At 37.0% G+C, this 20,122-nt stretch overlaps 2 protein-coding genes across 7 annotated transcripts in view; both read right to left on the minus strand.

The window, feature by feature from the left end:
• Positions 1-262: 262 nt before the first annotated feature.
• Positions 263-2,421, minus strand: LOC138894876 (uncharacterized). Its single transcript, XM_070179610.1, has 4 exons — positions 2,310-2,421; positions 902-1,476; positions 659-829; positions 263-580 (listed from the first exon to the last, which is right to left on the minus strand). Exons 1-4 carry the CDS (start codon positions 2,419-2,421, stop codon positions 263-265), a joined length of 1,176 nt encoding a protein of 391 aa, XP_070035711.1.
• A 6,579-nt stretch (positions 2,422-9,000) lies between these two features.
• The window catches only part of LOC104120543 (serine/threonine-protein kinase TOUSLED), a 33,064-nt gene continuing 21,942 nt past the window's right edge, over positions 9,001-20,122 (minus strand). For all 6 annotated transcript variants that reach the window (XM_070177964.1, XM_070177963.1, XM_070177965.1 and 3 more), the window contains 10 exons: positions 16,208-16,320; positions 13,300-13,366; positions 12,618-12,684; positions 11,948-12,045; positions 11,674-11,853; positions 11,308-11,518; positions 10,897-11,161; positions 10,705-10,759; positions 10,324-10,485; positions 9,001-9,692 (listed from right to left, as the gene is read on the minus strand). In XM_070177964.1, the coding sequence (XP_070034065.1) occupies positions 9,597-9,692; positions 10,324-10,485; positions 10,705-10,759; positions 10,897-11,161; positions 11,308-11,518; positions 11,674-11,853; positions 11,948-12,045; positions 12,618-12,684; positions 13,300-13,366; positions 16,208-16,320 (1,314 nt within the window). In that variant the 3' untranslated portion in view covers positions 9,001-9,596. The remainder of the gene's footprint in view (positions 9,693-10,323; positions 10,486-10,704; positions 10,760-10,896; positions 11,162-11,307; positions 11,519-11,673; positions 11,854-11,947; positions 12,046-12,617; positions 12,685-13,299; positions 13,367-16,207; positions 16,321-20,122) is intronic.

The following is a 20,122-nucleotide window of genomic DNA, read 5'->3' on the forward strand; positions in this document are numbered from 1 at the left end:
AATTATAAACTAAGCTTCCTGATCATCTTCAGGGGCGTTTGCTTCTCTGTTAGGCTCTCCCCCATCCTCGGATCCGCTCTTGCTATAGTCATCATCATCATCATCATCATCGCCATCAGAAGCCAAGGCTTCAGCTTCAACTTCGAGCTCTTTAGCCTTTTTTATTTCTTCAGTAAGGTCGAAACCCCGAGAATGTATCTCCTCGAGGGTCTCCCTCCGAGACCTACATTTAGCAAGTTCGGAAATCCAATGTGCTCGAGTGTCAGAGTGTTCGCCGCCTCTCGTGCCTCCATCTGAGCAGCCTCGGCATCAGCCCGATACACGGCAATGACTTATCTGCCAAGATTTTCGACGACTCAACCTCTGCCTTGGCTTCAGCAAGCTGGGCTCCAAGCTCCTCGATCCTCTTAGCTTGAGACGAACCCTTTTGCTTAACGTTTCGAAGCTGAACATCGGCCGATAATAAGTTGGTCAAAATGGTCTCTTTTTCCACAGCCAGGCGATCGATAGTCTCCTTCCACCGATTACATTCAGCTTTGATTTGATCGACTTCTTCCCGAAGTGACCTGATCTTTTCAACCTTTTGTTACAGCAGAGACAACGAAGGGTTAACTTCCACAGTCGAGTCAAACCCATACTTTAATAGAACAAGGCTCACCTGCTTGTCAAGTTCGGCCTCTTCTTCACGAGCCTTAGGCAAATCCACTTGGAGGTCCTTTATAGCCTGGTCCTTTTGGCTGCAAAGAAGCCGCAAGGCGTCTCTCTCCCCCGAGACCTTCTGAAGCTCGACCTCACACTGGATAAGGTCGACTCGAAATCTACTAATAGCCTGCACAGTAAGGAAAGAACACGAGTCAAATTCGAAAAAGAACAAAGAAACCAAGTATAGTAAAATCATTACTCGAGTAATGAAACGTTGGGCCTCTTCTAGTAGAAGAGAAGCATCCCCAATATCGGAACCATCATCGACTCCGGTAAAGCAATCCCGAAAGGAATCCCCTACACTAGAGCCTCCGCCTATATCAGGGGTTTTCAATTCTCGAGCTTCCTTTAACGCCTCCTCAGAAAAGGTAGGAAGAGAAGGCGAATAACCCACTGTCATAGTCCCAAGCGAATCACTCGGGGCGTTCCGATCAAGACTCGGGATCCTGGGGTCAACCTCGACCGGTACAGCTGCCATCGGCTCAGGAGCTTCGGTGACCTCGATAGCTCTCGTAGATCGGGTCACCAAAGTCGAGGAACCTCCTTCTTCCTCTTCTTCTTCTTCGTCTTCTTTTTCGTCTTCTTCTTCTCTCAGTCGTTGGACCGAGTCAATCGAAAGGGCAATTGCCTTCCTCCTCACCCTTTGAGTTTTGGGCTTGGGGCCCTCTGACCGAGAGGCAGCTTTTCGCTTCTTGTCTTTCCTCGATTTCGGGACCGGGGACTTGGTTCCTTCTTCACCACTCGAAGGCCTCAAAGCGGCATCCTTGGTTACGCCTGCGTGAAAGAAAATTGGTAACGAATGGAGCACAAAGAACACTTCGAAGGAAACGAGAAGTAAAACCTTACCATGGTTCTTGGATTCCCATTTGCATTTTGCCAAATCACGCCAAGCGCGTTCGGCATAAGAGAAAGTCGAGACTAACTTCCGAACCCAATCCTCGAGGTCGGGCACCGCTTGTGGCATCCAAGGGGCAGCTGTATATCGGGAAGAGACATCAGAAAAAATTGGGAAAGGATACAAAAAGCAACGTCTTATGAGAACAACTTACGGTCGAAATTCCATTCCTCGGGGAACGGCATCTTCTCTCCCGGAATAAGGTCACGGGTCCTCACCCGAATGTAACGCCCCATCCAACCCCGAACATTGTCTTCGTCGATGCTCGACATCAAAGCCTTCGATGCCCGACAATGAAGTCTGATTAATCCTCGAAAGATTTGAGGTCGATACAACCGTATGAGGTGATTCAGGGAAAAATCCATCCCCCTAGCTTTGATGGAGAAGAAGCGAAGTAGGATTACTATACGCCATAGAGAGGGATGAATTTGACCGAGGGTGACCTGATATTTCTTGCAAAAATCAATGATCACCGGGTCAATCGGACCCAGTGTGAAGGGATAAGTGTAAACACTTAAAAAACCCTCCACATGGGTGACGACGCTCTCTTCGGGGGATGAAATTTGCAATACAACCTCGGAACCCCAGTTGCAGTCTTTTCTAACGGCCTCGAGATGACCCTCCGTTATAGAGCACATATACATCGACACGTGCTCGCATCGACCGGGGACGGGTGAAGGATTTTCAATCTTAAAATCGATCTTTAGAGTACACGGGCTGGGAATGTAGTCATAGGTGGACGGCTCCACCGGCGCCTTGTCGCCGGACGGCCGTGAAGAAGAAGCTTTCTCCTTCTGAGGCACAGTTTTCGATGTCTTGGCCATTGATATGGGAGGAAGAAAGACAAAGGAAAGTGAAAAATTGACGACATCAAAACTCTAGTAACAAGAAAGGAAGAAAAGATGAGAAAATTTGGGGGAGTGAATGCGTGAAAGTAGTAAATGATAGATGGAAGAGCTATTTATAGGCTCGCATCATGACGGTTCAATATCAAAGGTGGCCGACCGCCATCTGACAAGCATTAAATACCTTGAAAGGCTGAATCGATGGGACAGCTATCACATATGTCATAATCGATCCCTGTGAAAACGTCGGCTTATGACCCGATCGAACCACCAAAAATCTCACTGATTCTCACCGCATCCTTCGTGAGAAACGAGGGGACTATCTGTATACGGTCGAAATAGATTTCGGCCTTCCTACGTTCGATCGAGTTCAAGTGTTAAAAAGTCGGAATGAGATTTTGGGAGTGAGCTCCGAAGTCAGTACTAACGAGCCTCGAGTCCGAAGGTCGCTCGAGGAGTCGGCTCAGTAACCTTATCGAGCCTGTGACCGAACCGATCCGCAAGGCACTGCTTCGAGGTCGAAAATGCGCGACGCCCATCTCGAAGGTCGAACTCGAGCCAAGACCGAAGGGCCCCATCCAGTAACGAGTTCGAGCCAGTATTGAGCTCACAGACAAGAGCCGTTGCAACCGCACCAAGAGAGAGAATCTTGGCGGAAATCGAGGAAGAGACAAGTCATCATGGGCCTTCCACTATATGATTTATTTTATTATTTTTTGTAATGACCCTCTACTATAAAAGGGGGAATCCTTATAAGCTATGAGGGGAAGAAAGAAAAACATACTGTAACAAAAAATCACTTTTCATATTGAAAGATATCCATTTGTGCTTGTTTTACTTTATCTTATTCATTCTTGTTGCTCACTATTTGCATTCTCATAGTCAAAAATACACATATCTCTATTTTTCTACACGATTTATATCGAATTGTATCGCATATCCTTAGAACCATACACAAATCTAACGTTATCCGATTTTTTCGGTAAACAATTAGGATTTTATATGGTTAAACTCTATAATTGCCGATTAGTATGGACAATGCATAAATCTGGGATTTAGCCAACTGAGCCTTCATATTTCTACTCCTTCAAATGATTGGGTCATTGGGCCAATTTTTGTTGAAGTCGAAGCTTCTGGTGGTACAAAGAGAAGGGAAGTACCAAATGACTCTCAAGTCATACCCTACAGACCAAGAGCTAACTAATTACTTATGATGGGCTGCATAAGGGACGTTGGGCCTCAGCAAGTTTGGAGCCAACTTTTTCCTCTTATTCATTATTTTGGGCCTAGATATGTTTGGGTTTAGACAGCTTATGGCATTTTTGCTGAGGAACTCTCTAGAAGATGATGAGTAACAACAAATCAGGGTTTTAATTCTTGTCCTCATATACAGAAAATTTGTCTTTGTACAGAGACAGTTATATGTTTTTGTCATTTTACATTTCCTAGTTTGCATATAAGTAGGACATACACCTTCTAATACATACAAGCAGAAATACAAAAAGAAACAATTTACTCTATAATATTTCACTGCTTTTAATTTTTATTTAATAAAGCTAGTCTATATGTCACAAATTAGTAGATATTAAAATAACTCAAAAGATGGAATAGTTGCAAATATTTCTAAAGGTGAATAACTTGCCAATACTCCAAATAGCTAAAATATTTTTGACCTCCAATAACTCCACATCTATAAACTATTGTCCTTACAATAATCACTAGGTTAGGAAATAATCTTTGAACATCATAGTTTGCTTTAAGCATGCTTAATAATGAATTATCGTGGCTATGGGAACGGTTCCCGTGGCATACTCGTGATACATAATTCCAAATTCAAGTGCACGTTCGCGTGATTTGACTTCAATTTCATAGTAACAATAAAAATAAACATGCTATAGATTGCGGGTGCATTTCACGTGGCGCGATTTGCGATGTGCATAAACAAGAGTGTATGACATTGCGATTCGTCTCAAATTAATTTCATAAACGCCTAAAATGGAGTAAATTAATTTTAATAAAAGCGGTAAAAGGTAAAAAAAAATGCACATATGTCTAACACATGTAATAATCGGATGATTAAGCCATGTATAATTGTAAAACGACCGTGCTAAAACTAAGAAACTCGGAAGTGCCCCTTCTCCTGGGTTAACATGATTCTTTAACGAGGTCTTATGTGTTTCGTAGACTTATACAGAGTCAAACTTTCCTTAATTTGGTGGAGTCAAACTTTTCTTGATTTGGGATTCAAAAATAATTGGTGACTCGATACATCGTTAATTAAATAATTTCGAGTGGCGACTTTGAAAAAATATACAAAATCAATCTCATTTCAAATAATGTCACTTTAATTGGAAAAACTCATTATCTTCGAAAAAATGAGGCACGACAAATACTAATATAATTTTATATAATGTTTACCAAACTAACTTTGCAACTATTACTTTAACATTTTTCCAACTATCACCAGTATTCCAATATATGAATCTGATTTTATATTTGTTTAATTAAATAACAGCAAATTCAGTGTAATCTTATAAGTGGGTCTGAGAAGGTTAATGTGTAAGTATATTTTATCCTTATCTTGTGAAAGTAAAAAGAAATAGACCTTTGGGGATAATAAAATATTGGTTTAATTAAACACGGTTCTATCAATTGGAACAAGAAAAGTACTTTTAATTAAAAAATGGAGGGAAGATAATATCGTAAAAAAAGATCTTTGACAACATTAGCTTACAAAAGGACCATTAAAGTAGGTGGAAAGGGTCTTCTGAGTTCTGAAAGTGACAATGGATTGAAGTTGGAATGACATAAAGTCACTAAATGATGGTTAATGCTGTTAGCATAGCAAATACATGCTAATTGAGACTGAGCCTTCTTCAGACACGTCTCTGTTGTATATAATGGGAGTCCATTACTCAAATGGTCATTTAACTATCCCAAATTATTTGTTAAAGTCACTTTTCTTTCGTTTGTAACAACAAAGTCACTTAACTATGCTTATAGCACTTAAAAGGTCACCCAACTAGATTTTTCAAATTTTAGGTTGCCAAATACCTATTTTACCCTCTAAATTATAAATATTATCTTCTTTTTATTTTTTTAACTTTTTAATATTATGATTTTTTCCTTTTTAATTTATATTATGGACTTACCTATAGAATAAATAAATTTTATTTATAAATTTAAAAAATAAAAAGTATTTAAGCATATATAATGCTGGAATAACAAAATAGTGAGCATAGTAAAAATATTTATTAGAATAATTTGTTCGTAATAATAATTTTAGTATTAACAACAAAAATTCAAAATTTTAATTAGAATAATTTGTTCATAAAATGTATATCCATGCATGTAATATAAAAATAATTATTTAAATAAAAATATTTTTATAATATACATTATATATTCTTGAAAAGTATACATAATTATATTATTATTCCGCCATTATATGAGCTGAAAACTAATTTTTTATTTTTTATTTTATAAATAAAATATATTTATTCTATAGGTAGTCCACAATGTAGATTAAAAAGATAAAAAAATTATAATATTTAAAAATATTTAAAAAAATTGATAATTTAGAGGGTAGAATAGGTATTTGACAATAAAAAATTTAAAAAATCTAGTTGAATGATTTTCTGAGTGCTATAGGCATAGTTAAATGACTTTGTTGTTACAAACGAATGAAAAGTGGTTTTAACAGATAATTTGGGATAGTTGAGTGACCATTTGAGTAATGGACTCTATATAACGGAGTTTCCTCATAAAATTAGGCTCGTGGAGTACGAATCATTACTTTTTTTTTGGTGGGGGTGTGGGGAGGTGGGACTACGAGAGATTGCAGTGAAAGCCTGAAAGTAGGAGTGTACATGGACCGGATTAGTTCGTTTTTTATTAAAACCAAATCAAACCAACTATATAGGTTTAGATTAGTTCGATTTTGTCGGGTTTTCGATTTTTTCGGGTTTTTTAATACTTAAATATTATTTCAATCTTACTTTGTTAAATTTTTGATAAGTAAATATATGTTTAGTAAAAATATTAAAAAAATGACAAATATATTATCTATTAAAATATTCTTAGTAATGCATAATAGTTATTTTTTTAGTCGCCTGACAATAATTTTTCGTTGATGTACACTTTCAAGGTTAACCGAATTTAGTAATTAAATAAAAAAATCAATATGATACCTAAATAATAATAATCACTTCACATTCAAAAAAGATATAAGAATTTAATAGATCTTAACATATGATATGAATATGGAAGAAGAAAGGGATTGACGCATTTCAGTAACACTTGATGGGAAAGTGATCATACAACCCATTATTTAAGGTTAATAAATATGGAGCACTTCATATACTATTAAATATTATATTCCGCAAGAGAATCCCAAATATTTCTAGACATTTTTAAAAAAAAATTCTATGTAAAATCTTAAAAGTATATAAAAATTACTATATATTTATGTCGGTTTGGTTCAGATTTTTTTTACTCAATACCAAACCAAACCAAACCAAACCTAGTCGGATTTTTAATCGGTTTGGTTTGACTTTTCGGTTTGGTGCGATTTTTCGGTTCGGTTTGTACACCCCTACCTGAAAGGTTTACAAATTGAGTTTAAAATTTATGCATTAGTGGAGTAAAAAAATTATTATAGTATTATTAAATAATTATAGATAAATCTCTTGATAAATATTAATTGGCAATTTAATAAAAGATGTAACTGACTTAGATAACGAGTTAATATTACTTAATAATTTATTTTTACACTATCATATACTAGTATAACTTAAATCCTTAAATTTGATAGGATCATAGGCCACAGAAGATATTACACAAGCTTTCCTGAGGCACTAATTAAGGAAGAGACATCACCAATTATCGGAAAAAAATATAATAATAGGTCCAGCTGTTCAATGAACTGTTCTATATCGTGTATTGCGTTTCACAAACTTCAATTTGATAGAATTGAGGATATAAATTGATGCAATATGTTGGAATTTCATTAATTAAAAAAAGTCCAATTTTTTCAATCTTAAACATCGACGTAACGTTACTTAAAACTGAGAAAAATACTTATATTGCATGTGGATGGTTACAAATTTACAATTCTACGTGTCTAGCTAACATGTTTGGCAAATCTAAACAAGGAAAATAACCAATTGATACGCAGGCTCAATACTGAAAGAGGACAGACACAATTTCTAGCATTTTACTATGTAACAAGAGTATTTTTGATAATTATTTGCATTAAAAGGATGTTTTCACATTATGTGTATAATATTATTAGTTACTAAAGATAGGAAATTTGACCAAATTGATGCAGACACAACACTCAAAGAGGACAGACACAAATTTTTGGCATTTGATTATGGGCATAAAAGATTTAACATAATCATGTAAAATCTTCAACAAACGGTATGGCGTGATACTAGCTATAAGAATCTTTTTCTATAATTATCTGCATTTAAAGGATAATTTTACTATAAGGGGTAAATTTTTCACTGAATAATTATGTGTGAACATAGGGTAAATCCATAATATTCACCCTAATATTTTGAACTTATGTAACTTGATCGGTCTTGATTCAACACAATTTCAACTTTCAAAAACTTATTTTTTCAAGTTTCAACCAAATCTATATCCAAACGCTAGCTAAGGACAATATTTGGACCAAATTCAAATGGAGAACAAATTTATTTTATTTTCTATAGTTCAGAGACATTTTTTGGCCCTTTTCCCATTAAAGTGCTACTCCATTATCTTCTACTTGTACAGTTCCTCTTGAACACTTAATTTTATAGTAAATTTAACCGTTATTATCAAATTGGTTATTACGTTTTTAGAGACATTCAAGGTTGATGTAAAAATTTTTTTCAAATTCTCACGGCTCCTTTCAGTTGAAGTTGTTTTCAGTCACCATCAATTACAAAGTACGGAGTCATCTTCCCTTTTTTTTTTAAATAAAATATTTATATTTTTTTCCACAAACTTTAATGTTGTCTAGAATAATATAAAATCATAAAATGTACTATTAAAAGTTTTTGGGCCTCAAAATTTTGTAAAACTTGCATTGGTCGCCCCCATTTAACCTATACCCACTTTTTAAAAAAGTTTTAACTTGTACCCACTTTTTAAACAACTTTAAACCTCTTTCTCCTCCTCTTTCGTTTTCTGAATGCTGAAGCTTGAGATATTGTTATGCGTTCTAGCCTGATGATTCATATATATCTGTTTGTGCCATTATGTTCAGTTTGATCTTATTCACAATAATTTAACCTCTTAGATATTTTAGCTTTAAAGACACATTGATTTTTGGTTCTAATTTATCTGTAGTAACTTGTTTTCATGTCAAAAATATTTTTCATTTTTTAATCTTTGAAATGAACATCAATCGATGCTAATCATGATCTATTAAATTCATTGTTGTTTAGTACTATTTCGTTTATGAACAATATGTTCTTTTGTTGAATTCTTTTTTTGAAGGATTATCTTCCTCATTTCCGTGTGCAGACTTAGAACTTCAGCTCTAAGAATGCTGAAGTTCAGCAAATATAAACAAAAATTTCAACTCCTAGAATGCTGAAGTTCAGCAAATACAAAACAAACTTCACCCCTAGAATGCTAAAGTTCAGCAATTACAAAACAAACTTCAATTCCTAAAATGCTGAAGTTCAACAATTACAAAACAAAAACTTCAGCCAAAACATGCTGTAATTTTATTGAGCTGAAGTTTGCCATTGCACTATGAACTGAAGTTTGCGTGATTGACTTTGCAAGTCAGGCCAAACTTCAGGCAAAAATATCTGAAGTTTTACTACACTTCAGGCAAAACATTCTGAAGTTCAAACTTCAGACATAAATTTTTGCTACTTCAGACCCGAATGTCTGAAGTTACCCGAAAAGTAGGTATGCTTGCAATTTTTTTTGCAATGCGGATATAAGTTAAAAGTTAACCCAAAAACTGGGTATAGATACAAATGCCCCCAAAATTTTGGGGCCTAAAGCAAAGCTCCCCTTGAGCCGCCCCACTCTAGTCGAAGGTACAGGGACAAAAAATTACATGGCTTTACAACTATACAAAATTCCTTTGAGCACCAATCCTCGTCCCAATACCCTCTGTCCAAGTAGTTGGGATTAACATCCTCCTATCATTTCTTTGAGTATGTCAAGTAAGGGTCTTGAGCAATACTTAAAACATCTGGCCTATCTGCTTGATTATATGTTAAACAACGACGAATGAACTCCTGCTCAAAATCCATAGAAAAGAGTGAATCAACTATCCAAGAATAAGTGGCAGGAAGAAATAAAACATAATTCCATTTTGTCCTAGTAAATACTGTTTTCTGTTGGAATGTAACTTATCTTGTACATAGCTTAATTGAATTTTGTTTCATCAAACAGCTAGTATGCCAAGTGTTATGGCCTAAAGTAGTCATATGGGATACTAGACATAAGTTCTGAACCCTGATCCCAAATCTTGATATATACTAGAAGTCTTTGGTCTTGGTATGTTTGGACAACTCTCATACTGGCAATATAAAGTAGTCGATGTGGACTGAGATAAGAGCATGGAGTCAATTTGAGCATCGGAGGATGTACTCGAATTGAAACCATATCTATTCTGTATCACTAAAAATACAATATAGCTATTTTGCAACTTTAACCACATTCGGGGCATCAAATGACCCTAGAAGAGAAGGCAAACCATTGGTCGGTTGACTCATTTTATCATATAATCGGGTATATCTACTGCACATTGGTAACAATAACAATATCAACTGAGTTTGAGGGCCACCAGTTGCTCTTGATAATGATTCACAAAAAAAAGGGACAATTAATCATATCTTTGTCAGATAAGGATAGAAAAAAACGCACCTTTGCCTCATTAGAGACAGCTGGTCGTGTAGGGAATTCAACCTTTCTTGCTTTAATAATTGTGTCCTCCCTTAGTATTCTTTCTTGTGACTGGTCATGCCCAAAGGGACGTTTGCCAAACAGCATTTGGTACAACAAAATACCAGCTGACCAGACATCAACCTAGTTGCATAAATAAAAATCACAAGTTTATTTCATAAACAAATAACTGTTCATTCGTTGGACTTTTAGGATAAATGCATCAATTAAGATGCAGACGCTGCATTAGTCCAAGATCATTAGAAATAAGAACTAAAGAAAATGTTGAGGACCTTTCTCCTGGATTTCAGTGGATACCTATTTAACTTTATCGACAAGTGAAAGTAAAGCAGGAGCACTCACCTTTGAGGATATAAGAGGTGTCTTGCTTAGCTCAAAGCATTCAGGAGGTAGATACCTGAAAAATCAATTGACAGAAATAGTGGACCTTATTAATACTTTACGGAGGCAAGAGATGAAAGCAAAAGTAAGTTTCGAACTAATACACCTGGTAAAAATAATGCTAAGTGTGACATTCAAAAATTTACCACTCACCAGTACGTTCCAGCTCCCTGGGATGTTAGCTCCATCCCCTGGGATCCAACATCATCCTCCACTATCTTGCTAAGGCCAAAATCAGTGACCTTAGCAATGCCAAACTCATCAAATAAAACATTGCCTGGCTTCAAATCATAATGGATGATCTTCTGTGACTTCTTATTCAAGTAGACAAGGCCTTGAAAAATCTGCACAATGATGATTCTTGCTTCTCTTTCTGGCAACACAGGTGTTGCTTTGAGAACTGCATCAAGGTCCTTTCCTACAGACAAGAACATTTATGACCAATATGAGAGAGGGAATCCTAAAATACTTCATTCCACTGAGCATAATAACAATTGTACCATATAATTTTTTTTTATTTTTCAACTGTACTATATTGATTATGCAATAAAGAGAGTAACAAACCACTACAGTACTCCAAGATAGTGCAAAAGGTGTTTTGGTCTATCTCAAAAATGTCCCAAAGCCGCACAATGTGATGGTGCACCAAAGTCTTGTGGATGTTGTACTCCCTGATTGCATGCCGTATATAACTTTGCTTCTTCTCTTCACTCCACTGAGCGTTTAGTCCATGTAGCTTACATGCAACATATCTATGGTCTACCAAGTCGAAAGCCTGCCAGAATTTTGCAATTTGAAGTGAATGGAACGATATTTTGTCTCAACCTATTTACCAAATAAAAGAGGTCTACAGTGCAATTTTGGTGACTGATCATTCTATTGGTTTTTTTTGACTGGTAATAAGACGAGCAGTCACTTTAAAATTCCTACCTTGTACACCTCACTAAATCCTCCTTTTCCAAGAAGGTTTAAGAGGGCATATCGGTGGTTCAAAATCTGAAAATTGTTAAAATGAGAACCATCTTCATCACGTATGCGTTTCATTTCACGAATTAGCCTTCCTTTCTCTAGTTCATATCGGTCCCTCTCACGCATTATCACATCTTCCTCCTAATTAAAAAGAAAATGTGGTGTGAAGCATGGACAAAGAACTGACATGTGGACAAATATTCAAAAAAAAAGAAAAAAAAGAGAGAACAGTTACACGTTTGATGCTGGCTAAACGAGATTTGTAGATCTCATCCTGAATGAGAGAATCTTCTTCCTGCAAACCTCCCTCCACATCTCCTCCATCACTTTTATCTGCAATGGTAGGGTAAGCATTATTGCTAGTAACCTTTTATACCTCAAGAAACATAGTTGAGACAGTCCAGGAAATTGAAAAATCAAATGAACAGCTATTCCTGCTGAAATTTTGACAAAACTGTCATGAACAAGAAGCCCAACGTGGAAGTCATTTTAATCAGAGAGTACTTCCAAGCTGACAAGACATAAGCAACTATAAATTATAATAAGACAGGACCTCCAGCAAATGTTGCTGAAACCACACTCAAGCAAAAGATGACAATAAATAAAATATGTTGTGCTTAAAGCTCCAGCTTTATTCTAATGCCAGCTGACAAGACAGGAATGAAATTGAAAATCACCCCAACATGTCTTGACCTTTGGAATGCCATGCAACCACTTAACACAAAGCAGATTCAAGTCCAGAAAATATAGTAAAAGAAGTTTTAGAGGTCTAGTACCATTACTAAAAAGCATACAGGTTAGGGACATTTTCAGGAGGAAATCACATTCATGCACCAAAATAACACCATTTCTAGCAAAAGAAGGAAAAATGAGAAAGTACATATGATTCAAAGGGAAAACTTTACCTGGTTGTCGTTTCTTGAGCAATTTACGCTGCCGTTCAATAGCTTCTTTAGTTTCTAATAAGTTTCTCTAAAGAAAAAAAAAATCCATTAACAATAATACCTATTGAATCTAGGCATATGATAAGCAATGATTAGCAGTGTAACTAATATTAAACAGCAAAAACTAAATAGCACACAGGATAAGTGTGTATTGGGCTTATCGGTGAGTTCAGCTTGCAAGAAATCTAACAGAAGTTTCTTCGAAATAGAACTAAACTGGAAAATGTCCAAAGTTACTTGGCCTGCTTTCCTTTTTATCCATCAATTTTACTGACCTCCTTCCCTGATGGACAACTCTTGTGCGTTCTAGGATCCAGGCAGAATAAACTAGTGCCAGTTCGTCCATCTTATTAGTGGTGTTGTGTGGTGTGTTTTCAACTAATTATAGCCCTTCATCAAATTTTAAACTGTTATTTAAATTTTTTACTTGAACTCTTAGATTTCAGTATACTAACTTTTCCTAATTTAAGTCTCCCCTTCTTTTGTGGACATGGTTGTTAAGACATAAGTTGAAGCTCTATTGTACTGTATAAGCTAAACAGAAGTGTAGTAACTATGTTAATCGTCAGTATAGACACCTTAATATATCCCTATAATGAAAAACAAGCACTCTCTTGCGAGAACACCAAATTAAGGAACGTACAAGCTGAGCATTGAGGTCCTTTAGTGCTTGCCCATCTTCCCAGGCCTCAGAAATAATGGTTCCAGCTCTGCAATTAACCAAAGAACATAAAGAACAGAAAACAATCAGCAGTCACAAAAATGAAGAGGTTAGATTAAAATGATACTAAGAGGAGTTTGGCATACAGGATACTGATATTATGGAGTTCTAATGGTACACCTGTTTCATATGTATACATCTACAAAATCACAACTACAATCAATCAATTAACTACACCTCAATCCATAGTTGTGATTGGATAATATGAATCCTCTATGTCTACTTTGCTCTATTCAGATCATTCATTTTCAACACTAGAATATTTGTCCTTTAAGACATAATAGAAGTTCTCTCAAGCTAGAGTTTTTCTAAGCCTCAAACTTATTCCTAGGCAGACCTACAAGTACAACAACAACAACAACAAGAAGTCTCTAACTAAAATAAAAAATTACTCGTAAACAACACACCTAAAGTAAGCTAATAATAACAATTAAACCTTACTCCAAATTAGTTGTTATTAATCATACGGATTTTCTGCTTCCATAGTATTCTATGTTTTATATGTGTCCGCATCTGAAAGATTGTAGGTGTTCTAAGTCAACTTCTTTCCATGTCATTTTAGGTTATCTCATTGTTTTATTATGTTACCTTCGCCCATTATAGTGTTGCACCAACGGGCTGGTGATATGCAAGTTTACATAAAGATATGGCCAGATGAAACTCTGTTTTGTTTAATCTTCTATATGTGCTACTTGCAAAGTGGATATGATCACTCTAATTTTGTCCAATCTTGTACATCCATCTTAAAATTCACATTTTTACAATTTCATCTAGGGATATGGTAGACCTTAGATGCCCAACATTTACTCCCATATAACATTGTTGGTCTCTCAACCTTTATACAGAAATTACATTTCTTTTTGTTATGTATCTTCCTTTTTGAATATCACTCCTGTAGCATACCTCTATTTCAGACATGCAATTTTAATTCTTTTTTTCTTTCTAAAAAGTCATCCTACTGTGGTTCTATCTATTGCATTTTTTGAGAAGAGTGGTTCTATCTATTACATTTGCATCTATTATGCCTTCTCCTGCAGGACTAAGCTTAGGTATCTCGATATTTGTGTTTAGACATCACAATCCCGTCAAATCCCACTTCACCTTTATTTTTTATTTTTGTTGTGGTAGCTAAACTTGGTGCATATATTATGTCTTTCTTCTACTTATCCTAAAACCTCATTATCTAGAGTGCTTATCCATAGTTTCAAACTTTGATTCACTCTCTTACTGGTTTAGTCATTTAACCTAATGCCCTACGAAAATAACATGCACCATGGAATCCATCATTATACGATTGTAACAAGAACCTCAATCCCAAACTAATTGGGGTTGATTATAAGTAAATGACTGTTAGCTCATCTATAACTAAGGTAAACAAGTACCGACTCAAGAGAGATCCTTCGCGTAAACACAATTATAGGAACTCCTCTTTACCTTCTCTCACTTCTTACACTTGTGAATGCTCCTTCACAAATATCCTTTATGGAACTTGTATGAGTGATATGAATTTTTTTCAAACTAAAAGATATTTCTTAGTGCTCTATCATCTGCTTTAGTTAGGCCAATGAATATCAGATGCAGATCTTCCTGTCTCTTCCTATAGAATATCATCCATCTTCTTATAAAAAATATAACCACTATTGCAGATCTATTAAGCATAAAATCAAACAGGTTCTCATTTCAGATATACTTTCTTACTAATTTGGCATTTTTCATTCTTAAATATGTCATTGAATACCTTGGTTCGCCATACTACTACAACTGCTTCAAAGCCACTTCCAAACGTCTATGAAGATATCACCAGCCCTTTCTGGGCCTAAATGGTACCCCTAGTAAATTGTTAAGTGAAAGGATCAAGACTCCAAATTTCCTTACCAGAAACTAACAAGATACTTGAATATTTTGGTTCTAAGTTTGCCCTGGCAAGGTAAGCAAAATAGAGGTAGCGCAGTACACATAGTGCATAGTCTAGAGAATCTACTTCTTACTCCTTGGATTGATAATGATAGCACAGTCATCTGGTATACATGTCCAGTGAACTACGGATATCAATCCACATAAACCGTAAAGCCATTCTTTCTTTCAAGATATTTCGTTTTGCTTCCATTTCTTTTTCAGAATTAACTTGACTAGCATCTTACATAAGACAAAAGCTCCAGTTTCACCTACAATCTCCAGCTGGCATCCTATGGTTAAACCATGACCACGTCCATTGTAAAGCACCTTCAACATTCATCACTATATTCCAAAAGTGAATGTGCTTTTTGAGCAATAACTTGCTATGCAAGCTTCTGAAAGAAATCATGGAAATCTCTTAAAGCATGGTCAGAACAACAGTTGGGGAATTTTTGAAGCATGTGACCTTCAATCGATACCATAGTGCTAAACAATTCAAAATCCCTAGAGACAAAACAGAGTACATTTCCAGATAAGAAGCAGAAATACAGGCTATATTTTGCATATTAGATTAAGTACCCTTCGCTTCCAAAGCGTCGAAATATTATAAAGCATTTTCCCTCATATCAAATATAAAATGAACACAACAGATAAACAAAGGACAGCATCGTTGGAGATGAGTGAACACTTTGATACTTTAGCAAAATTCTACCATTAGATCAAAATGTGACGCTTATATAACACTGGGCACTCTATAAATAGATTTTCTGTTGATGGGTAAACAAACTTTCTTTAAGTAGGTTTGATGAGGAAATATAATTGCTGGCGGCTTCCTATGGACAGCTTAGTTGAAGTCATCTGTTGAACTTATTATATACACTAGACCAAGCAGCAAATTGCTTGCTCTAAGTAACACGTGATAAGGATGAGGTACCTGATTACTCCCACGTTGCCCAGTCTCAAAGATTCCTGTCGCACTTTCATTCGTGCCTCTTGCCTCTCAGCTTTTGAAACAGATATTAACAATTCAGATATTATTTTCGTTCTCTGCAGAATAAAATATACGTATGAACCACTGCCATGAGGAAATACAAATAAACAGGAATACATCAACCATATTTCTTCAGATTTTTTTTTTATCAAGTAAATAAAATTCTCATTAATGATAGGGCCAAAAGAAAAGTGCCCGTATACGAGACGTATACCAAAAAGTAAAAAAACCTACCAAAAAATAAGGTTCTCTACGAAGGACACCCAATATTCTATACAACAACGAACTTCATGGGTGCACCAAAAGAAAATAAGGGATAGGAGGCTACTCCTCAACTGAACAAAACTCATCTCTACCCCTTCAAAAGCTCATATGTTTCTTTCCCTCCAAATAAACTGATGGAATCCCACATCAGAGATGGATGGATTCTTGGACTCTTTATATGGCTTGGGCAATCCTCACAATTTGAGCTAGCTTTTGGGGTTGATTTAGGCCCAAGGTCCATTCTTATCAAGGTATTAGAGCCAGGCCCCCATTGTTGGGCCCCCAAGATAGATTGTTCACGCTCCAGTTGGCCAGCCTGGGCGTGCGGCGGGGTGATGGAATCCCGCATCGGAGATGGATGAGTTCCTTGGACTCTTTATATGGCTTGGCAATCCTCACCCTTTGAGCTAACTTTTGAGGTTGAGTTAGGCCCGAGGTCCATTTTTATTATAAACCACATGAGTGCTAATGGAACAGCAGTCCATGCCATGTGCCTTTTCCTCCTCCTCCCACAATTCTAATTGATCATTAATTCTTTAAGAGTACTTGGCATCACCCATGAAATACCAAACCAAGTAAGTATTTCCCCCCATAACTTTGAGCCAACACGACAATGTACAAGGAGATGATCCGCATCTTCACCCGCCTCCTTGCACAAGAAGCAGCAATTGACACAAATGACCTTCCGCTTCCTAAGGTTCTCGGCCATCAAGATCACCCCTCTAGCTGCTAACCAAGTAAAGCATACTTTCCCCGACACCTTCGGGATCCAAATCGAGCTATATGGAAAAACAATCTCCTCCCTAATTAAAAGCTTTTCATAGAAAGGCTTAATAATACTCTGTATTCCCCAACCCCCACCTCCATGCATCATGGCCATCTGGTGACGTACATTATTTATGGAGCAAGTCGATCAATCTTGAAGCATACTTTCCCCGGCACCTTCGGGATCCAAATCGAGCTATATGGAAAAACAATTTGCTCCCTAATTAAAAGCTTTTCATAGAAAGACTTAATAATACTCTGTATTCCCCAACCCCCACCTCCATGCATCATGGCCATCTGGTGACGTACATTGTTTATGGAGCAAGTCTATCGATCTTTGGATCTCAATCACCTCCTAATCATGGAAACTCTTCCCAAATCTCAAATCCCAAAAATCTCTTCACCTTCTATCCTCCGAATTTGTTGGACTATCAACTCCTTTTGGCATGATACTCGGTACATGTTCGGTAAATCATCCTTCAACATGTTATCTCCACACCACCTATGTCTCCAAAAACTAACTCTCCTCCCCTCTCCTACCTTGAATGATATATTGCCACTAAATTCTGTCCATCCTGTCATAATGTTCCTCCATAGCCCACAACCATAAGGCATGTTGACATCTTTAGTTCTCCACCCCCTATTCCCCCCCCCCCCCCCAAAAAAACCCACCACAACCCCTTTCATATAGGTATTTTAACCTTCTTGTCGACATGAGATCATTGCAGACACAAATGGAACACAGATAAGAGGAACATTTTAAAGTTTAACAAATCAGGATTAGACAGCAATATTTGAGAGGAAGCTAAATAGTGATGTTCGTGAACAACTTGCATGAGATGATAAATATGTCCACAGATGGACCATAGCAAAAGGAAGCATTTTAGATTCAATAAAGCCAGATTCCACAACAATATTTTGATAGACAAGCTGAATGGCAATGGCTGTGCACAAATTGCATGTAATACATACCATACATATGTAAAGAACTTCAGTAGTACAGGGTATTTGATATTCCTCTATTCTACACAAGGTAGAAAACTCTGTTTTTTAATTTGAATAACTATATGTTCTACTGAAATGGTCAAGCTGAATACACACCTCTTACGATTTCTGTATGTGTAACGACCCGGCCGGTCGTTTTGAGAGTAATAGCCCTGATTCCCTATTTATTATTTCCCCCGTATCTTTTTCTGCTTATGTGACTTGCCGGGAGGTTTTGTTTTTGGTTTCGGAGTGTTTTGGGACACTTAGTCCCTAAAACGGAAGCTTAAGTCTTAGGATTTTGACCGTAGTCGGAACTGTGTGAAGACGACTCTGGAATGGAGTTTCGTCGGTTCTGTTAGCTCCGTTGGGTGATTTTGTACTTAGGGGCGTGTCCGGATTGTGTTTTGGAGGTCTGTAGCTCATTTAGGCTTGAAATGGCGAAAGTCAAATTTTTGGAGATTTTGACCGATAGTGTACTTTTTGATACCGGGGTCGGATTCCGATTCCAGAAGTTGGAGTAGGTCTGTAATGTTGAATACGACTTGTGTGCAAAATTTGGGGTCAATCGGACGTGATTTGATAGGTTTAGATATCGGTTGTAGAAGTTTAAAGTTTCAAATTCATTAAGTTTGAATCGGAGGGTGATTCGTGTTTTTAGCGTTGTTTGATGTGATTTGAGGGCTCGACTAAGTTTGTATGGTGTTTTAGGACTTGTTGGTATGTTTGGTTGAGGTCCCGGGGGCCTCGGGTGTATTTCAGATGCTTAACGGATTGAATTTGGACTTAGGCTAGTTGCGGAAGATTTTCTAGTTTCTGGTGTTTTCGCACCTGCAGAGGGGAGACCGCAGGTGCGGGATCGCATGTGCGAAGGAGGAGTCGCAGATACGGCCAAGAAGGAGCTGGGCAAGAACCGCAGGTGCGATGCATTTCCACACGTGCGATAGTCGCAGATGCGGTCGCATAGCCGCAAGAGCGGAACCTGGGATTCTAAGTGGAATCCGCACCTGCGATGGCATTTTCGCAGGCGCGGCGTCATAGATGCGACAGAGAGTCCGCAGGTGCGAGATTTCTCGACAGAACACTTAAATGCAAAGGTTCGCGATTTTTGCTCATTTTCAACATTTTGAACTCGGGTTTGGCGATTTCTTGGGAGCATTTTGAGGTGTTTCTTGAGGTAAGTCCCTTGTGCTTATTTTTGATCAATAATCTTGCTTCCCCATTTATTTCCCCACCTAGTTAGTGTGTATTTAAGGTGAAAATTGGGAGTTGGAGGCTAGGGATTTGAAGAGTTTGATTTGGGCTTTTGAGTGGTCATTTGAGGTCGAATTTTGATAAATTTGGTATGGTTGGACTCGTGAGTGAATGGGCTTTCGGATTTTGTAATTTTTGCCCGATTCCGAGACGTGGGCCCGGGTCGACTTTTTAGGGAGAATTTCGGAATTTTTGTTAAAGTATTGATTTCATTAATTAGATGAGTCTATTATGGTTGTATTTATGATATGTAATTGCTTTTGGCTAGATTTGGGCCATTTGGAGCCGGATATTCGTGGGAAAGGCATTGTGAGCGATTGATTGAGCTTGGTTCGAGCTAAGTGGCTTGCCTAACCTTGTGTGGGGGAAATCCCCTTAGGATTTGGTACTGCTTTAATATGTGAGCGCCGTGTACGTGAGGTGACGAGTACGTACACGGGCTAATTGTTGTAAAAACCCGATTTCTGCTAAGTAATAACATGTTTCCTTCTTATTTGAGTTACATCAGCATGTGTAGTATCATGTTAGCTTAGAATAGCATGTCTACCTGCCTTAATTGCTTATCTGAACTCCGTGCAGCATGTTTAGTGA

Source organism: Nicotiana tomentosiformis, chromosome 6, assembly GCF_000390325.3.
Source record: "Nicotiana tomentosiformis chromosome 6, ASM39032v3, whole genome shotgun sequence".
Lineage (NCBI taxonomy): Eukaryota > Viridiplantae > Streptophyta > Magnoliopsida > Solanales > Solanaceae > Nicotiana > Nicotiana tomentosiformis.

Coding starts and splice junctions, on each gene's coding strand:
- LOC138894876 (XM_070179610.1), bottom strand. CDS start 2,421: ATGGCCAAGACATCGAAAACTGTGCCTCAGAAGGAGAAAGCTTCTTCT. Junction 1,477..2,309: donor TGACTACATTCCCAGCCCGT/GTACTCTAAAGA, acceptor TCTTTCACGCAG/GCGTAACCAAGGATGCCGCT. Junction 581..658: donor AGGCCGAACTTGACAAGCAG/GTGAGCCTTGTT, acceptor CTGTAACAAAAG/GTTGAAAAGATCAGGTCACT.